Below are 20,751 nucleotides of genomic sequence, written 5' to 3'. Positions count from 1 at the left end.
GAAATCTTTCCTCTTTCCTTCAAAATCACCAAGTTTGAATAATACTTCACTGTATGGATAAAAGAAAACATTAAAATTGTCATTACGAAATGGTAGGGCGAATTTATAAAGTAATAGTTAATATTTAAGTGAATATTACTCTGCTTTGTTCTTAGGGTGAAATATGTATGCTGCAACGTGAGCTTCATCAGCAGTCATGTTCATAGATGGAGTCACAGGAAAAAGGGTCTTTATGAACTACATAACAAAGTTGAAGGAAAATGAACTTTCGAATTTAAATAAGTACAGGTAAGTGTTTAGATAAGTAAAGAGTAGTTAACCTTAGACAAAGTGTGCCCTGTTGGATTGACAGATTTCAAAATTGGTGTTTTGTCATTGAAATGACTTTCATGATATTCCTTTAGTGTTTGCAATGGTTCAGTCTTAGGAAGATTCATTCCATGAATCTTAGGTGAGGGTATAAAAGAAAGCATCCTGCCAACCAAGCTCTCTACCTCTTCCGGTGTCATAGCATTTGACGCTTTAGCTGAGCGTCCCTTAGAAGGTAGTTTTGATGTTGGCATCTTATCAACATTAAGAGACACAGAACTTGATGAAGTTTTGTTAATAGCTTTCTTACTAAGTCTACGACGCTTCTGAATGTCTTCCTCATCAGATGAAGGAATAAACACAATGTTTGAGAGGTCCTGTGTTTGGTTAAATGGTGACACAGACATTGGAGACAGCATAGCATTTCTACTACTACTAGGTGTTGACATAATGCTTGGAGACAAAGTAGTCTTAGGTGTTGACATAGTGCTTGGAGACAAAGTAGTCTTAGGTGTTGACAAGATGCTTGGAGACAAAGCAGTCTTTCCCTTTGGCGTTTGTTTAGTCAATAGATCCTGAATCTTGTCTAACTTGTTAACAAGTCCTTTGAAGATTTCATGAAACTTCTCTGTGCTTTTGACATTGTTCTGGAAAAAAAAATGGTAAGATACACATTTAAAAATATGTTGCCTCAGAATATTGAATGGTTTAGGTTATTGTATTTATACCTTGATGAGAACCACAGAATCATCAAGACCTGAGGTAATCCTATCCATGTTCAACTCAATCATATCCATTCTTATAGCTTGTTTCTGCATAAACACATGAAACTATTAATATATGCATATGTTATCATTCTTTGCAAACTATTTGTGTATTTCAGTTTTATATACCTTAACAATACCCACAATATCATCAAGGGTTGAGAAAATCATTGGTATTCTGGAACCCAACTCCTCCATCAATGCTTGTTGATCATTCTGCATGTCAAATATAACTATAAATCACTTGAAATTTGAAAAAATTAAAACGAACAAAACAGAACAAAAAATTTAAACTACCTTGTCAAGTTTTGAAGTAACAGAAATGCCTTCCTCATAACGTTTGTCAACTTGTTCAGCTGAAGCATTTGCAGAGATGTGTTTCTCATTACTTCCTTCCATTGTGAACAACTTAGAATTTTGAGATAGAAGTAATTTGTGTTTGTGTGAAATAACCTTATTGATATGTCAGTTATATAGACTACTTATTGATATGTTGGTGTGTTGGTTGTAGTGCAATGCAAAAGTTTGTCATTCTATCCCATGAATCAAAATTTACTTGGTGTAAATTTTACTGAGGAATTTTACTACATGCCATATTTAGAAATTTCGTTTGGCTGAGCTAATCACACCTCTACAAGTTCATACAACAAGGCACAAATAGGGTAATGAAATTGGTTCATAGTTAGGTTTTGTTGGATACTAGTTACATTGGTCAAACAATTTGGCCTGATTTGATGTGACAATTAAGGTTTCGATTTGTCCTATATATACCATCATCTATGTAACCAGTGTGTGCAGTAGGCGCAGAGTGCATCAGCTGTATACACTAGTCACTAGGCAATAACAGTCCCCACTTCCCAAACATTAATTAAACTAGGAACAAAAGTGTAACCAAGTTAAAGTAGACTATGAACAAACTATAATCCTTGTAATAATCAAAGTGAAAATTAAAGTCTTAATAGATAACAAAACAAATTAAAGTCATACAGATACTTCAAATCCATGTCTTAGCATCACAAACATACAACAAAACAAATTAAGTCTAAAAACCAATTAATTAAAACTAATTAGTTTGATATTATGCTGTCAAACTTATCTTCATTTTGGATTCCAAGTTCATACTTCAACTCAAGGATTTCGTTTTTCATCGATTCAACTTGTTCTTCAAGGAGTAGGACATTATAATAATTAAAATCTCTAATGGTATGCCCAGCAACTGATAACAAACGTCGAATCAATATAGATGCTACATCTTCTCTAGCATCATCATCTAGTCTTGCAAATCTTCCAAGTGAAACAGAGGGGGGTCCAACAGCACCAGAAACCAATGCACCATAGTACCTAACGTATGGTACTCCATCAAATAGTCTCCTTTCTTGTAAAGTGAACGTTGGTGGTGGAATGCCATATGCATCACAAATTCGTGCAAGTTCTGTTTGCAGACTGTGTTGAATGATAAATTTATCTGAAGTGGTGTCTATTGCAAACATGTTGGGTTGAACATTATCTACATATGCTACAAAACAATTACAATATTGCAAGATGAATAAATAAAATTAAAACTAATTTTGTAATCAAAAGACTAAGTAAAAGTAACATTATACAAACCATTCACATCATTATGTGTCTGAGACTGAGATGAACCAATTTCTGTGTCTTTGTTTGTATAATTTCCCTTTTCAGGATCACGCCCTTTCTTTTTGCAGAACCTAACCCATGAGGACCATGCAAGAACATAGGTTGGATATTTCACATGTCTATTGCCACTCCAACCAATAACTTGTTCAGATGCATCTTCCCAGGAAGAGTAGACGCCTGGATTTCTTCCTTCAAAAACAACATGAAAACCATCCTCTTCAACATTAGTCATAGTGAATATACTAAGTGATTCTACTCAATGATCGTGTAAACTAATTTGTGCCAATTAAATAGGGCATTCATTAATATCACAGATCAAAGGTTGGTAAGAATTGTAGGTAGAATTAATATGTTCATTTACTACAACATTTGATACTTGATTGTTTGATTTTTTGGTTGGTACGAGTATTAAGTTTAATTTTTCATAAGTCTATTGCCACTCAAACCAATAACATTGACATTGTTTATGCTAATTCCATTATAAAAATAATATTTAGACCACTAATCGCATTATAAAAATCATAATTGGTTAATCCGAATTCAAATTAGACGATGATTACGACTAATCGCATTATAAAAATCATAATTGGTTAATCCGAATTCAAATTAGACGATGATTACCACTAATCGCATTATAAAAATCATAATTGGTTAATCCGAATTCAAATTAGACGATGATTACCACTAATCGCATTATAAAAATCATAATTGGTTAATCCGAATTCAAATTAGACGATGATTACCACTAATCGCATTATAAAATATTAAGTTTAGACCTACAAATTCAAATTAGACGATGAATACGACTAATCGCATTATAAAAATCATAATTGGTTAATCCGAATTAAAATTAGACGATGATTACCACTAATCGCATTATAAAATACTTACTTTAGACCTACGAATTCAAATTAGACAATGATTACCACTAATCGCATTATAAAATACTTACTTTAGACCTACGAATTCAAATTAGACGATGATTACCACTAATCGCATTATAAAATATTTAGTTTAGACCTACAAATTCAAATTAGACGATGAATACGACTAATCGCATTATAAAAATCATAATTGGTTAATCCGAATTCAAATTAGACGATGATTACGACTAATCGCATTATAAAAATCATAATTGGTTAATCCGAATTCAAATTAGACGATTATTACCACTAATCGCATTATAAAAATCATAATTGGTTAATCCGAATTCAAATTAGACGATTATTACCACTAATCGCATTATAAAAATCATAATTGGTTAATCCGAATTCAAATTAGACGATGATTACGACTAATCGCATTATAAAAATCATAATTGGTTAATCCGAATTCAAATTAGACGATGATTACGACTAATCGCATTATAAAAATCATAATTGGTTAATCCGAATTCAAATTAGACGATGATTACCACTAATCGCATTATAAAATACTTACTTTAGACCTACGAATTCAAATTAGACGATGATTACCACTAATCGCATTATAAAATATTTAGTTTAGACCTACAAATTCAAATTAGACGATGAATACGACTAATCGCATTATAAAAATCATAATTGGTTAATCCGAATTCAAATTAGACGATGATTACGACTAATCGCATTATAAAAATCATAATTGGTTAATCCGAATTCAAATTAGACGATTATTACCACTAATCGCATTATAAAAATCATAATTGGTTAATCCGAATTCAAATTAGACGATTATTACCACTAATCGCATTATAAAAATCATAATTGGTTAATCCGAATTCAAATTAGACGATGATTACCACTAATCGCATTATAAAATATTAAGTTTAGACCTACAAATTCAAATTAGACGATGAATACGACTAATCGCATTATAAAAATCATAATTGGTTAATCCGAATTAAAATTAGACGATGATTACCACTAATCGCATTATAAAATACTTACTTTAGACCTACGAATTCAAATTAGACAATGATTACCACTAATCGCATTATAAAATACTTACTTTAGACCTACGAATTCAAATTAGACGATGATTACCACTAATCGCATTATAAAATATTTAGTTTAGACCTACAAATTCAAATTAGACGATGAATACGACTAATCGCATTATAAAAATCATAATTGGTTAATCCGAATTCAAATTAGACGATGATTACGACTAATCGCATTATAAAAATCATAATTGGTTAATCCGAATTCAAATTAGACGATGATTACGACTAATCGCATTATAAAAATCATAATTGGTTAATCCGAATTCAAATTAGACGATGATTACGACTAATCGCATTATAAAAATCATAATTGGTTAATCCGAATTCAAATTAGACGATGATTACCACTAATCGCATTATAAAAATCATAATTGGTTAATCCTAATTCAAATTAGACGATGATTACCACTAATCGCATTATAAAATATTAAGTTTAGACCTACAAATTCAAATTAGACGATGAATACGACTAATCGCATTATAAAAATCATAATTGGTTAATCCGAATTAAAATTAGACGATGATTACCACTAATCGCATTATAAAATACTTACTTTAGACCTACGAATTCAAATTAGACGATGATTACCACTAATCGCATTATAAAATACTTACTTTAGACCTACGAATTCAAATTAGACGATTATTACCGCTAATCGCATTATAAAAATCATAATTGGTTAATCCGAATTCAAATTAGACGATGATTACGACTAATCGCATTATAAATATCATAATTGGTTAATCCGGATTCAAATTAGACGATGATTACGACTAATCCTTTATAAAATACTTACTTTAGACCTAGGAATTCAAATTAGACGATTATTACCACTAATCGTATTATAAAAATCATAATTGGTTAATTCGAATTCAAATTAGACGATGATTACCACTAATCGCATTATAAAATACTTACTTTAGACCTACGAATTCAAATTAGACGATGATTACCACTAATCGCATTATAAAATACTTACTTTAGACCTACGAATTCAAATTAGACGATTATTACCGCTAATCGCATTATAAAAATCATAATTGGTTAATCCGAATTCAAATTAGACGATGATTACGACTAATCGCATTATAAATATCATAATTGGTTAATCCGAATTCAGATTAGCGTTTAGCGTTTAGGGTTTGTTATGTTTAAACAATTGTTACATGCCCTTGAAGAATAGTCATAACCTTAGTCTAATTTGAATTTCAAGTTCTAAAGTAAGTATTTATAATGGAATTAGTGATATTCATGGCCTAATTTTAATTCGAAGGTCTAAAGTAAGTATTTAATAATTCGATGTTTCAAATAGAAGAGTTAAACAATTGATTAAACAATTATTACATGCCCTTGAAGAATAGTCATAACCATCTTCTAAATTTAATTTCAAGTTCTAAAGTAAGTATTTATAATGGAATTAGTGGTAGTCATCGCCTAATTTGAATTCGGATTAACAAATTATGATTTTTATAATGCGATTAGTGGTAATAATCGTCTAATTTGAATTCGGATTAACCAATTATGATATTTATAATGCGATTAGTGGTAATTATCGTCTAATTTGAATTCGGATTAACCAATTATGATATTTATAATGCGATTAGTCGTAATCATCGCCTAATTTGAATTCGTAGGTCTAAAGTAAGTATTTTATAATGCGATTAGTGGTGATCATCGTCTAATTTTAATTCGGATTAACCAATTATGATTTTTATAATGCGATTAGTGATAATCATCGTCTAATTTGAATTCGTAGGTCTAAAGTAAGTATTTTATAATGCGATTAGTGGTAATCATCGTCTAATTTGAATTCGGATTAACCAATTATGATTTTTATAATGCGATTAGTGGTAATAATCGTCTAATTTGAATTCGGATTAACCAATTATGATATTTATAATGCGATTAGTCGTAATCATCGCCTAATTTGAATTCGTAGGTCTAAAGTAAGTATTTTATGATGCGATTAGTGGTGATCATCGTCTAATTTTAATTCGGATTAACCAATTATGATTTTTATAATGCGATTAGTGGTAATCATCGTCTAATTTGAATTCGTAGGTCTAAAGTAAGTATTTTATAATGCGATTAGTGGTAATCATCGTCTAATTTGAATTCGGATTAACCAATTCTGATTTTTATAATGCGATTAGTGGTAATAATCGTCTAATTTGAATTCGTAGATCTAAAGTAAGTATTTTATAATGCGATTAGTGGTAATCATCGTCTAATTTGAATTCGGATTAACCAATTATGATTTTTATAATGCGATTAGTGGTAATAATCGTCTAATTTGAATTCGGATTAACCAATTATGATTTTTATAATGCGATTAGTGGTAATCATCGTCTAATTTGAATTCGTAGGTCTAAAGTAAGTATTTTATAATGCGATCAGTGTTAATCATCGTCTAATTTGAATTCGGATTAACCAATTATGATTTTTATAATGCGATTAGTGGTAATCATCGTCTAATTTGAATTCGTAGGTCTAAAGTAAGTATTTTATAATGCGATTAGTGGTAATCATCGACTAATTTGAATTCGGATTAACCAATTCTGATTTTTATAATGCGATTAGTGGTAATAATCGTCTAATTTGAATTCGGATTAACCAATTATGATATTTATAATGCGATTAGTCGTAATCATCGTCTAATTTGAATTCGTAGGTCTAAATTAAGTATTTTATAATGCGATTAGTGGTAATCATCGTCTAATTTGAATTCGTAGGTCTAAAGTAAGTATTTTATAATGCGATTAGTGGTAATCATCGTCTAATTTGAATTCGGATTAACCAATTATGATTTTTATAATGCGATTAGTGGTAATAATCGTCTAATTTGAATTCGGATTAACCAATTATGATATTTATAATGCGATTAGTGGTAATTATCGTCTAATTTGAATTCGGATTAACCAATTATGATATTTATAATGCGATTAGTCGTAATCATCGTCTAATTTGAATTCGTAGGTCTAAATTAAGTATTTTATAATGCGATTAGTGGTAATCATCGTCTAATTTGAATTCGTAGGTCTAAAGTAAGTATTTTATAATGCGATTAGTGGTAATCATCGTCTAATTTGAATTCGGATTAACCAATTATGATTTTTATAATGCGATTAGTGGTAATAATCGTCTAATTTGAATTCGGATTAACCAATTATGATTTTTATAATGCGATTAGTGGTAATCATCGTCTAATTTGAATTCGTAGGTCTAAAGTAAGTATTTTATAATGCGATTAGTGGTAATCATCGTCTAATTTGAATTCGGATTAACCAATTATGATTTTTATAATGCGATTAGTGGTAATAATCGTCTAATTTGAATTCGGATTAACCAATTATGATTTTTATAATGCGATTAGTCGTAATTATCGTCTAATTTGAATTCGTAATAATCGTCCAATCCATTAATCGCAATATCAAATTTGTAATTTAGACATTGAAATTCAAATTATATGACGATTATCACTAATAAACTTTCTAAAATACTTAATCTTAGTTTTACCAACGTACATGAAAATTATTGAAGTTAAATTAGAAGTTGAACTTCCTTGGTGACTATGTTAAAACTAGTGTAGTCTTTTGAGGATATACCAGCATATGGCATATAGTGTGATTTTCAATCACATGGGTCTCATACACTAGAATGGAAATTTTCTGAAATGGTAAGTATTTGAACATCTTTTGTTATCACACATTCACACATTTGCATATACTAATACACTGTCAATCACATGGTCGGATGATCCTCACATGGTATTGCAACGTTTTAAAATTTCTTAGTCAACTATTGCATTAAATGCTTGCACCAAGATGTCTATCAACTATCGAGCAACACCAAGATGCTTGCCCAAAACATCACCCTGAAGTAATTATGCTTTTCTTTTCTTCGAAAAAGCCAGTGCAGAGCTAAACATGAAAAGCTTACACAAGATGAAAAAAAAAACATCAGGAAAATGGGTGTGGATCAAAGATTCAGAAAAAGATGTGAGTTGTTAATCCAAAACTTTTGTTGTTTATTCAGATTTTAAGTCTAATAAATAATAATGTATTGATCGTTTTATGGTAGGTGATGGATACACAAGATGGACATAGTCATGTTTCATTGGATGAACTAGTTAGTTGTGTAGAATCAGCTTCAACTAAGATTCAGGTAAGTTACATCATTCTTTAGAGTCATGCTTAATTATAGTGATAGCTTAACATGACAATATGGTGTTTTGTTTGATAGGAATTGACTCAAATGATACAGCAGTTAAGTACCATTTTAGATGAAGTGAGATCAAGCTTGCCAAAATCCACAAATTTACATGTCAAAAATAATTCTTCAAAGAGTTGTCCACCACAATCAAATATCAGTTCATTTAATTGTTCATCAATTGGTAAGAAAGTAAGATACAATCAACATTACCATGATATTGAAACATCCAATATTATATTCGATGTATCGGACGAAGATGATGCGGATAATACGGCTGCTAAAATTTCAAGTCTTCATCAAACTGATAGTTCGTATTGCACCCAAAAGCAACATATGTCATTTTTAAAATCCATGACTCCTACACTCTCTACACCAAGTAAACAGATGAAGAAAGTATCACCAAAATCCCGGAGTCATCAAACAAGACAGGGGGTATATAACTTATTCTTGAAATTTGATTAAATATGATATTTGTCTTCATTATTTACTAAACAAGTTTTATCATTAGATTAAAATTGCAATGGAAAATTCAAAGAACAAAAAGAAAACGATTAGGACACCATCCACAAGTAACAAATATGCAAGCAAGAGTTCATTTACACCAACTAAAGCATCCCCAAGTTCTACTAAACATACCAACATGAAAGAAATACAATTGCCTGAGGTAAGTTATTGACTTATTTGTATTGGTGACTATCTCAAAACATTGATATGAACTAACAAGTTTTATTGTAACAGGGGGTTAAGTGTACATTTACACCAACTAAAGCAATGCACCTTCAAATTCCTGACATCCAACTTTGTGCATATGTATTTAATGCAGGTCATGATCCAAAGTAAGTAATTTTCATCAAAACTGAAACACAGCTATTTTAATAACTAATTAACTCAACTTTTATTTCCTAATATTTTTGGTATACAATGTAGTGAAGTGATGATTCAAATAGGAGGTTTTAAAGTATCTAGAATGGAGCTTCATTGTTTGTGTCCTAATGAGGTTGTTCAAGACCAAATATTCAATTTAATGGCAATAAAAACTACTTGTTCTCAACATGATGCAGCTAACAAATTAGTTTGGTCATTGCCTCCAACTTTTGCGGTACATATCCTTCTTAATTAATAAATAAAAATGATGCATTAATTGTTTGTAATTTCGAGCTTAAGGTTTATTTATCTCTATTTGTTACAGGAAGATGTAAAAGACGGTCATGATTTACAAAGTTTGACAAAACATTATTCAAATTTTATGAGTCCATTTACAACTCTAAAATATGTGAGTTCTGTTAATTTATAGTACATACTTCCCTATAATCTATTGATCAACAATTACTTTATAATCTATAACCGATAACTATGTTTTTTGAAATTACTAGATCTATGTTCCCTTAAAGGATGAATGTGGACACTGGTTTCTTATGGTCATTTCTATTAAAGATAAAGTTGTATATCATCTAGATTCATTACTACAAGCTGACAATATAGCAACAAGAAGGGAAAGAATATCGAAACTGGTAATTACATTTCAAATTTTGAGTCAAAATTACTTAGACTAATTTTCAATAATTGTGACTATTTTGTTTCAATTTTTTTTAGTGCAAGGTGATTGCTGAGTTAGTTTTAACGGATAAGTATAAAAACACTTTTGTAAATGGATTAAAAGATTTTGGTAATTGGGAAATTAAAGCACCAAGAGGAATGCCTAATTACTCTACAAGGTTAGTAATGATAAAAATGTCAAATAAAGTTATCTTTTTTGTTTAGTCAAATGCCTTTAACTTCTTAATGACAGGGACGCTTCATCAATATGGGTATTAGACTGGTTAGAGATGGAGCATGGATTTCATACAAATCTTAGTACAACTCATGACGAAAATGTTGTAAGGATGTGGACATCAATTATTCTACTTCGCGGCCAACACAATGAACGTCGGATTTATTTAGAACAAAAAGTCCAAGAATTTTGGAACACTCTTGCACCTATGGAAGACAATTTGCATTAACGCTTAAATTACATGTAATTTTTTGGCAACAAAATCTTGTACGCATTGACTTGAAAAATCATCTATGTATTGAATGAATGTGTTAGAACACTCTTATATATTATGTATGACCATAAATTAAAGAAGCAAAATGAACTATATGATACACATTGATTTTTTTTTGACAAATTGGTACACGTTGGTAATTTTAGAAGGTTAACAAAGTAGATTAAAAAAATAGCATGGTGTATAAGGAAATAAATTGCTAACTAATTTGGCGTGTCGGATGTGTTTCGCGGTATTAGTAGTAAATAAAAATACAAACTAACTTGGCGCGTTCGGTGTGTTTCTACGCGTTGTTAGTTAATTAAAATGCAACTAGTTTGACGCATTGGGTGTGTTTCACCGCGTTAGGTAATTTGGTGCACATAGTGTATTTCACAACACTATTTTATTGTTTTTTTTTTTGGACCAAAAAGTGTAAGGTTAGACAAAAAGTGAGAGACAAAAGGTAAAGTGGTAAACATATGTGAGACAAAAAATGTATGGTTAGATATGTGCCAATCATATATGTGAGAGACAAAAGGTAAAGTAAACATAGTCCAACCCTCGTATCCTCTTCTACTTCCATCTTCTTCATGTTCTTGCTCCTCTTCTCCATCAATGGCGTCGTCTTCCAAAAGGTGAGTTACAGATCGCACATTTTAAGTTATTGCATGTCTAAATCGTGTAATATCTATGCTTCTTATGCTCGATTACACATCTAGGGTTTATATATATTATATATATATATATTGTTGGTTACTCGATCTGTGACATGTTCTTAGCAATTTCAACATTTTCAGATTACCAACACCCGAAGATATTGCCAAATATCGCCACTATTTTGAAACTGTAATAGATCCAAATAAGGTATATGCTACTGTCTTTTAATTTATCAATTTTTAGGTTTTCAGATCATTAGTTGAAAAGGTATTCATTTATGTTTTGTTCATGATATTTAGGAAAATATTGACATTCCCGGAGATTTTTATGCAAAATGGAAAATTGAATTTATGAAGCACCAATTTGGGTGGATAAGGGGTCCAAATAGAATGAAGGTTATGGTCTTGTATAACCGATCCAACACTGATATGACACTAACCGATGGAATTTGTGTTGGTAAGTATTTTGGCTTTGTGAAACCTACTAGGGTGACCCTCAGTTATGTGTTCGACGAAAATATGTTTTGGATGAGGATTTTACCTGAACCTCAGCCTCCAACAATGGCTCCATCAACAATTGAAAGGGAAGTGAATTTCGCTTCTTGCATAGCAGACATGGTTACAAACTCAAAAAGGTAAGTTTTGACATTTTCTTATGTTAATATATTCTTGCAATTTGCATGTTTCCCGTTTGGTAGCATTTCACTTGTACAACTTTCAAAGTACTTTATGTTTGGAATTGTTTTTATGTTTTTTGTGTCATTTAAAAATGAAATAAAGTAAGGTAGTGTCGTTTTCTGTATTGAGAAGTGAACATGTTTCTTTAATGTGTACTACTTGTACTTTGAAATTTTGGGACCACGTCTAGAATATGTGTTACTACTATTATTTACATGTTTGTGGGAAGATGATAAATTTGTCTTTGTCACCCTATTATATAAGGAATGTTGCTGGACCATCAAGCTGCACACCCAATTGGTTCAAAACTACTATTGTTCCTGATAAGGTATTGTTCACTTAATTTAGTTACAATCACAACATATCATCAATTTTATTTACATGTTTGGTTTGTTCCTAATGTATTTACATGAATCTAGGAAGCCATATATGTGTGTCCTTATTTTGTCAACAATTGGTCTACTAAGTTCAATTATGAAAGGCATGGATTTATTATAAATGCCTATCGAAAGAAGACTAAGGTGAATTTTATATGGAGAAAGGGAAAATTGTGCTTGAGTTCCGGTATTACTGTTGCAACAAATAATGGATTTACACAACAGACAAAAGTTATTATTTATTATGAAGAGGAAAACAACTTTCTAATGTTCGACGAGAGCATGAGTGAATTTTCTCCTCTTTATGATGTTCCTGCTGAATCGAATACGGTTTGTTGTTCAGACGATGATGTTCCTCTCTACGAGCCAGGTGCAGAATCTAATCCCGATGCTCCCGTTAATGAGGAAGTTATAGAACCTAATGGTCCTCGTGGAGAAATGAACAACATAAACTGTTTTGTGTGGGACAAATTTGTTCGTAAGAAATTTGCTAAAGGACACTGTGTTATGGTAAGTTGACTATCAATAGCCTTAAATAATTAAATATTTTGTTAAATAATTTTTTGTTTTTTGTGTGTCAAGTTACCCACATTTTTATATGTTCATTGTTGTAGCACTTTCCTGCTGTTGTTTGCCTAGAGTATCCTGATATTGAGAATAAAATCATGGTTGTCATCAATGAACAAACTCATCAAAAGATTGAATGCAAAGTAGTCAAGGGCTACAGGAAGAAACCAAAGAAGCGCCCAGAACTTCATTTAGGAGGAACTTTATGGGGTATCTTCGTTAGACGATTGAATCTCAAACCAAAGGACACGTTGAAGTTTCGGCTTGACAAACCTCCAAGTTTCCTGACTGTTACCATTGTGAGAAAATCCAATGCACGTTGAAGATTAATCATCCATTGATGTGATGATATTTGATCTTTATTTGTTTTACTCTACCTCTTTGTTGTATGCTTCAAGTACTTTGTTAATCATCCTATATGTCTACTTAGCAAGGATTATCTTTTAAGTGGTATGTTTGGTGATTGTATCACCTGTTTGTATGAAATTGACAATGTTAACTACTATGTGAAGTGTGGGTTTATAAGTTTGCTGAGTTGGTCATTATGTGTCTATGAAATTGATAATGCATATAGGAAGATATTGAGTAGACTCCATTTAAAAAAACTTGTCTGAGTTGCTTAAATAATTGAAAAATAATGGAATATATTGAGTAGAGTCAATTTAGAATATATCGAGTAGAGTTCATTTAAAAAAACTTGTCTGAGTTGCTTAAATAATTGAAAAATAATGGAATATATTGAGTAGAGTCAATTTAGAATATATCGAGTAGAGTCCATTTAAAAAAACTTGTCTGAGTTGCTTAAATATTTGAAAATTGTGAAGTAATAGAATATGGCAGCCATAGAATATATTGAGTAGAGTCCATTTAAAATAAAAATCATTCGTGCGGTTTAAACTAAATGCGTTTTTTTGCGGTTTTAGTTTTGATTGGTTTGTTCTGTGGTTTTACTTTTGAATTTGTTCGGATAAGATCATCCCTGATTTATGCCACCAAATGTAATAGTATGGATGTTGATTACTTTGTAAAATTTAAAATTAACAATTTTATGATGAGATTAGTCATAATCATATTTCTATTTTAAATTGCATAATATAACTTAATCATGTCATATTCACTCATTAGTCTTGATCATATTTCAATTTTTATTCAACTTTCTAAAAAACTCCAAATTCTGCAAACAAACAAGTGGGAAACAAGTGGGCCAACTTGTTGATACTAAAGTTACCATTTTTAGCCCAACCAAGAGTCATTGTCGTGTATACTACCACTTACCCATGAAACCATTTGCAAACTAATAGTAGTTCCATTTGCCCTAATTTTTGGACGGCGCATCATCTTCTCCAAAGGACAGGTAAAGTTTTCTCTACCTTCTTCTTCATCTGAGTTTTAAGCTAAACACCTCAAGTTACAGATCAATTTTAATAAACCCATATGCAATTAGAATTCTTATCTAATATATTGTTCATTATTTTTATTAACGTTGATGCTTGTTGGTGGTTTAGGTGTCTCTATTCTGGTATTGAAGTTTGGTGGTAGTTTTAGTGCTTAGTCAGTTTTGATTTTCCCTTGGTTGTTATTTGCTGTGATGGGGGAGTTTTAGCCCGAACTGTAGCTTTCTTCTTTTGCATCCTTGCTTCCAATTTTAAAAAATTAACTGCTTCAAATTTGTATATAGGTTAAACATGGCTGCATCAAATAACAGGTACCGATAACAATTTATTTTTATTATTCATAGGCTTCAATTTACTTGAGACAATTTGTTAGTATTTCGATTGTTACGACACTATGACTAAGTATAGTATATAAAATATTTTCATACAATTCCATCTTAATTCATTTTAAAATTTAATTCTTCTATAGTAGCTCTCAGTATAATGATGATGATGATGACAACGAAATTGATCCTGATTATGCTGCTTTTCTGGCTGAAAACGGTGTTGATTTCTATGAAAATTATGATTTGCAAAACGGAAATTATGAAGGAAGTGAAGAAGAAGTTGAAATTATAGATCCAACTATGTCTGATGGAATGAGTGCAATCACTATCAATAACATACCTCCATGCAGCGATAATGTCTATTATGAGACCTTCACTACATTGGTCGGTGGTCGTCAAGTCCCTAAATCACATGTATTTGAATTCAGCGTTGGTCACCTAAACTTCAGTACCCCAACTCAGATTGTAAGCTATGTTTTTAAGTTTATTTTCATTATTTTGCTATTTTTATTATGCTTAATTACATGTCAAAGTAACATTATATAATTTTTAAAATTGGGTTTTGCAGACCTTACCGACTGCATTAAATGATTATGTTCGGCGATTCAATTTTCATAAGCTCATTCTAGGAGTACCAGACCAATCCAGTTCAGAAGTTCACTTAAAATATCCGTGTACACATTTGAAAAATGTCAAGATTGTAAAAGGATGGAAAAAATTTTGTTCGGACAACAATATTGAATTCAAAGATAGGGTGCGCTTTGAATTCAAAGAGTTTGGTACAAATGTTTGTGAAGTTACCAAGCTTATGTAATATGCATTTGATGTAATCATCCGTTTCTAATTTAACAACTCTGTATTGTTTGCCAAGAAAACAACTCTAATGTATTATGTTTATCTTATATTTTGAGGTGCAACAAGTTTATCGGCAAATCATGTTTTCATTAATAGCTATATAGGTATTTGATTTATAACAACAAAGTTTTAATTCAAAATGGTCAAGCACTTCAAAGAGTTTGGTACAAATGTTTTGTACAAATGTTTGTGAAGTTACCAAGCTTATGTAATATGCATTTGATGTAATCATCCGTTTCTAATTTAACAACTCTATGTATTGTTTGCCAAGCAAACAACTCTTATGTATTATGTTTATCTTATATTTTGAGGTGCAACAAGTTTATCGGCAAATCATGTTTTCATTAATAGCTATATAGATATTTGATTTATAACAAAGTTTTAATTCAAAATGGTCAAGCACAAACAGTAGCTTCCATATACTACATAGCAGAAACATTAAATAAGAAAACTAAATCCTAAACCACAAACTAAGTTAGATGACAGTGCAACACCATACAAGTTCCAACTAGCTTAATTACAAACTAAAAGGGAATAATAACTCCTAAACACAAATCCCCACAGCCTAACTATAGCAGCTTCAGCTCCAAGCCCAGCAGCCATCAGTACTTCTCAAAATCACTGTAGATTTTGCACCATCGTTGTAGAAAAACATTTTCTTAATCCCTTTTTTGACTTGGTTCTTTAAAAAATCGACCCATCCACCCGCTATTAGAAAATTCACACCCGTATGTTGCACTTCCCAAGTATAGCATTCAGTTGTCTCGGAGATGGACACCTCAAGCTCATAAGCTACTGAGCCGTGGTAAATGATATCCACCACAGAGTCAGGTATCATCTACATCAATAAATGTATCGAATCAAAAACTTCAATTAGTCATAATTTAGAATAAAAATTAATAAAATAAATAAGTACAATGTGGTTGAAGTAGGTAAATACCAAAGGTTTCCCTTCTGTTGCCATGGATTCAGAAATCTCCAAAATCCACATTGGATCATAACCCCAATGACCATAATATTTAGCTGGATCGTTTGTGTCTATTTTTCCTAGGTAATGTCCCATAACTTTCATCTCAAACTTATTTTCATCAACTAACTTTAGTTTAATTAAACCAAAAACTGTTAGCTGGTACATCAACCTGAGTTTTGTTTGGTTAAACTCTAGGTATGGTTTGTCACCTTTGTTTACAAAAGCAATAAAGTTGTTCCCATGTTCATCTTTGATTACTACAGTTTCCCCAATACGGGGAGCATGTCTTTGATACCAACAAGTAGGAAAATAGATTTTGTCCTGTCAAAACAATTGCAATTTAGATTAAGGAATTCTTAAATTTCCAACTACAAACTACTTATTTGGTAACATTACCTTTCCTTCATAAAATGCAGCATGGAAGTCCTCGTCATTTCCATAAGATGCTACAATTAACATAAGATAAGCAAAATACTTAGGTTATTCATTTTAAACACAATCTACTTATAATGTGAGCATACTAGATATCGCTATTGGACAGAATTTCTTAAAAATCCTATAGCACATTCAGAACTCATGAGTACTCCAAACATTCTCAGATAAATAATGGTCATCACTCATCAACATAGTACATCATAAAACAAAACAAATTCTGATAAAAAAGTAGATTTCAGTTTAAACTTACACTCATGTCTCATCCTCTTATAGGAATAGTAAAACTTTTCTGCTTTGAATTCCATTTGTATCTAGCACAAAAATGAATACAATAATTATAATGACAAAATAAGATGAAAAGCAAAAGGAAAAAAAGTTGTATCAACCAAAATGAGAAACTCACCCATTTGTCGGTAATTGGCAATCGTTTAGGAGCTTCTACTGAAATACGTGATCTATTCATGTTGGATTTCTGTAAATTTTACCTAAAGAATGAGAACAAACGCAGGATTCGAAATAGAATTGAAGAAAATTAGGGTTTCAATAAAAAAAAAAATTAGAAATTAACAAACCCAGAAGAATTAGAAATCGACCTCTGAAGTCAATGAGTTCGTCGGGGGTGAGCGGAGAAGAGAAGATGAGTTCGCCGGTGGTGTGGGTGGAGAAGAGGATCGTTGGAGAAGAGGATCCTTCTTCCTCAGAGAAAGAGAAAGACGAAGAGAAAGAGAAAGAGAAAGAGAAAGAGAAAGAGAAAAGTGAAAATATGATTCAGGGGCATAAACGTAATCTTCCATTGTTTCTTAAAATAATCTTATAATAAATTGAAGTGGGCCCGCGGTAAAAAGGGCTTGGTGCACCATAAACCCCCATTTTTGGGGGTTCATAATAGATGCTGCCTACTTTTTTTGTTAGAATAATTTTACTCTTTATTATTTGAGTTTAAAAGAAATTTGACTTATAGTGACAACACAAACCTGTTACTAAAAGTAAAAAAACCTGTAAATAAATCTCGTTTTCACCTCTATCAGAACACTTTTCATAGTAATTTGGTTCATTATTTCTTATCGGAACACCTGCTTTAGAATTTCAGTATACTTATTTCAATACAAAAAATTTGACTTATAGTGACAGACAAAAGTCAAAAATCTATAGATAGTGACGGACAAAAGTCAAAAATCTATAAATAAGTATACCGGAAATTCTAAAGAAGGTGTTCCAGTAAGAAATAATGAACCAAATTACATTGAAAAAGTGTTCCGATAGAGGTGAAAATGAGATCTATTTACAGATTTTTTTACTTTTAGTGACAGGTTTGTCTGTCACTATAAGTCAAATTTCTTTTTCTTTTTTTTGACAAAGTCAAATTTCTTTTAAACTCAAACAATAATGTGTAAAATTATTCTACCAAAAACAATAAAGGGTAAAATTGGGGGAAAAAATGATTTGTAGAGATATAATTGTTGGGTGGAAAAAAAATATATTTTTGTCACTTCACCTTTCCTATTTATTTATTTCTTTGTTTCATTTTCTTCATTCTTTCAACTCTATTTTTTCATCGAAATTGCTTAGGGTCTTGTTTTCTTTTCTTCTTCACAATATTATTTTGCTAAAGTGTTGCAAATCTACCTTGAGGTAACATCCTTGACTCTCTTTTTCCTTGATTTTCTATTACTCAATTCTCTTCAAGCCCTTATTTACACTATATGGTGATTCTTAAGAACCTTAATGACGATGTAGAGGAATAATCACAGGTTCCCCTCATTGGTTCTGAACGAGAATCTCTAATCTATTCTCACTGCACTAGAGTTAATGGCACTTTAAATTACATAGGGTAGTTTTATTAGATTTGGACAAAATATTTTTTGTAATTTTAATGCATTCAGTGTTAAGTTTTGCATGTTCCATTAAACTTATAGATATATTTAAATAGTTACATATTTAAATATATTTTATTAATAATTTTAATAGTTAAAATAGTTTTTTCTTTAAATCACATAAAAATATTGATAGTGGGCCGGCTGAGTCGAATATCAATATGGGCTAAATGAGTTGGAGCAAAAAGGTTAGACATTTATTGGGCTTGATTTTTATGGCACAACCTGTAAAAAATTATGGGCTGGCCTATAGATTTGTTCCAATTTTTACAGTTCTATTCATTTTCCTATAAGTATAGCTAAATACATTTTTTCCTCATTTCTTCACAAACTTTCTCTCTCTTTCTCTTTCTCATCGGCGGCCTCAAAACCCTTCTCCCCCCAACATTTTTTATTTTTATTTTCCTTCTAAATTTTGAGCATCTAAGCTAGGTGGAAGTTGAATCTTAGTGTGAGAAGCTCTCTTTTAAGGTAAATCATATTAATCTTTCTCCTTCTTTGTTGTTTTTGGGTTAAAATGCTCTATAGGGGATATGGTGTTTGATTTTTGATATATTTTGCTTATTATTTCACGAAAGTAACAGATCGAGTCAAAATATGCATGGATCTAAAAGAAATTTTCGTCTTTGATCATTTTGAAAATTTTGAAGATGGGTTAAAATTTTATTCTTTTCTTAAACGCTCTTATATTTTGTTGATCTATGATTAATTGTACCAAATTTTTTTTTTTTTTTGAAAAAAATTAGTTTGGGTTGTCTTTTGTGTTGGCCAACACTTAGGGGTATTTTAGGTACTTGAAAGTTTCAATTTTGTCCTAAAATGTGTAGACCAATGGATTCAGAGTTTTGAAACGATAACAACATACCTATGATTTGCGATAATCGGCCAAAATTCTAAATGTTATTGTAAATCTTTGTTTCACTCTATTGAAAAATAAATAAGAAAAACATAATGATATAAGTATTTTAAAAATTTTAATTATTAAATTTATATAAATATTGTCATTTATTATTTACAAATATGTTAAGAAAGTATATAAAAAAAATTGGTACAAAAAATATTCAAATATAGTCTTGACTATATAGTAACAAAATATGCATCTTAAATATTCTTATTGATAGTTTTATCAAATATAGTGTTGACCATATATATTTTTATATAAATGGTTTTCAAGCATTTTATAACAAAGTTTCTTGTATATCTATATGGAACAATACAAATATCATAGCATTTTATTTGGTTACTATGCAATCTCGTAATTCAAATTAAGAACTAAGAAGGGATCATAAACGTGACATTTAAGATGATTTTATTTAATTAGTTGGACATTATCATGTCAATTACAAAACAGACTCGTAATGTGTTTAGTGAAAGAGGGGTGGGATGAAATTTATCATATTTTGTATCTTTCGTTGAGCTTGATAATACACGTCTGGAGTTGCTTGTGAACAATGGTTGTATTGCTGGTGCAGAAGTTTATGTTCACAACTGAAGATATGAGAATCAAGTGAATCAAATCTCCAACTTAGGTAGCAAATAACAAGTTGAAAATTTGACTCACTTTATTCTCAAGTCTTTATTTGTGAACATAAACCTCTGTACCAACAATACAATGATTATTCACAAGCAACCCCATATGAGTATTATCAAGCTCAACTCAAGTTACAAATGATGAGAAATCTCA

At 30.8% G+C, this 20,751-nt stretch overlaps 3 protein-coding genes across 3 annotated transcripts in view; 2 read left to right on the top strand and 1 right to left on the bottom strand.

Annotated features, from left to right (window-relative positions):
- The first annotated feature begins 14,721 nt into the window (after positions 1-14,721).
- LOC123904135 lies at positions 14,722-15,747 on the top strand. The gene is made up of 3 exons (XM_045953830.1): positions 14,722-14,918; positions 15,077-15,398; positions 15,502-15,747. Exons 1-3 carry the CDS (start codon positions 14,899-14,901, stop codon positions 15,745-15,747), a joined length of 588 nt encoding a protein of 195 aa, XP_045809786.1. The 5' UTR covers positions 14,722-14,898.
- Positions 15,748-16,368: 621 nt separating this feature from the next.
- LOC123904134 lies at positions 16,369-18,022 on the bottom strand. Its single transcript, XM_045953829.1, has 6 exons — positions 17,787-18,022; positions 17,597-17,665; positions 17,444-17,504; positions 17,155-17,204; positions 16,729-17,079; positions 16,369-16,626 (listed from the first exon to the last, which is right to left on the bottom strand). Exons 1-6 carry the CDS (start codon positions 17,985-17,987, stop codon positions 16,369-16,371), a joined length of 990 nt encoding a protein of 329 aa, XP_045809785.1. The 5' UTR covers positions 17,988-18,022.
- A 1,380-nt stretch (positions 18,023-19,402) lies between these two features.
- The window catches only part of LOC123905831, a 39,896-nt gene continuing 38,547 nt past the window's right edge, over positions 19,403-20,751 (top strand). The window contains exon 1 of the mRNA XM_045955583.1: positions 19,403-19,538. The gene's annotated coding sequence lies outside the window, so the exon portion shown is untranslated. The remainder of the gene's footprint in view (positions 19,539-20,751) is intronic.

The sequence above is a fragment of the Trifolium pratense genome, linkage group LG2 (genome assembly GCF_020283565.1).
Source record: "Trifolium pratense cultivar HEN17-A07 linkage group LG2, ARS_RC_1.1, whole genome shotgun sequence".
In the NCBI taxonomy this organism is placed as follows: domain Eukaryota; kingdom Viridiplantae; phylum Streptophyta; class Magnoliopsida; order Fabales; family Fabaceae; genus Trifolium; species Trifolium pratense.
The sequence above is the reverse complement of the archived record's forward strand: the minus strand, read 5'-3'. Positions and strand labels throughout refer to the sequence as shown.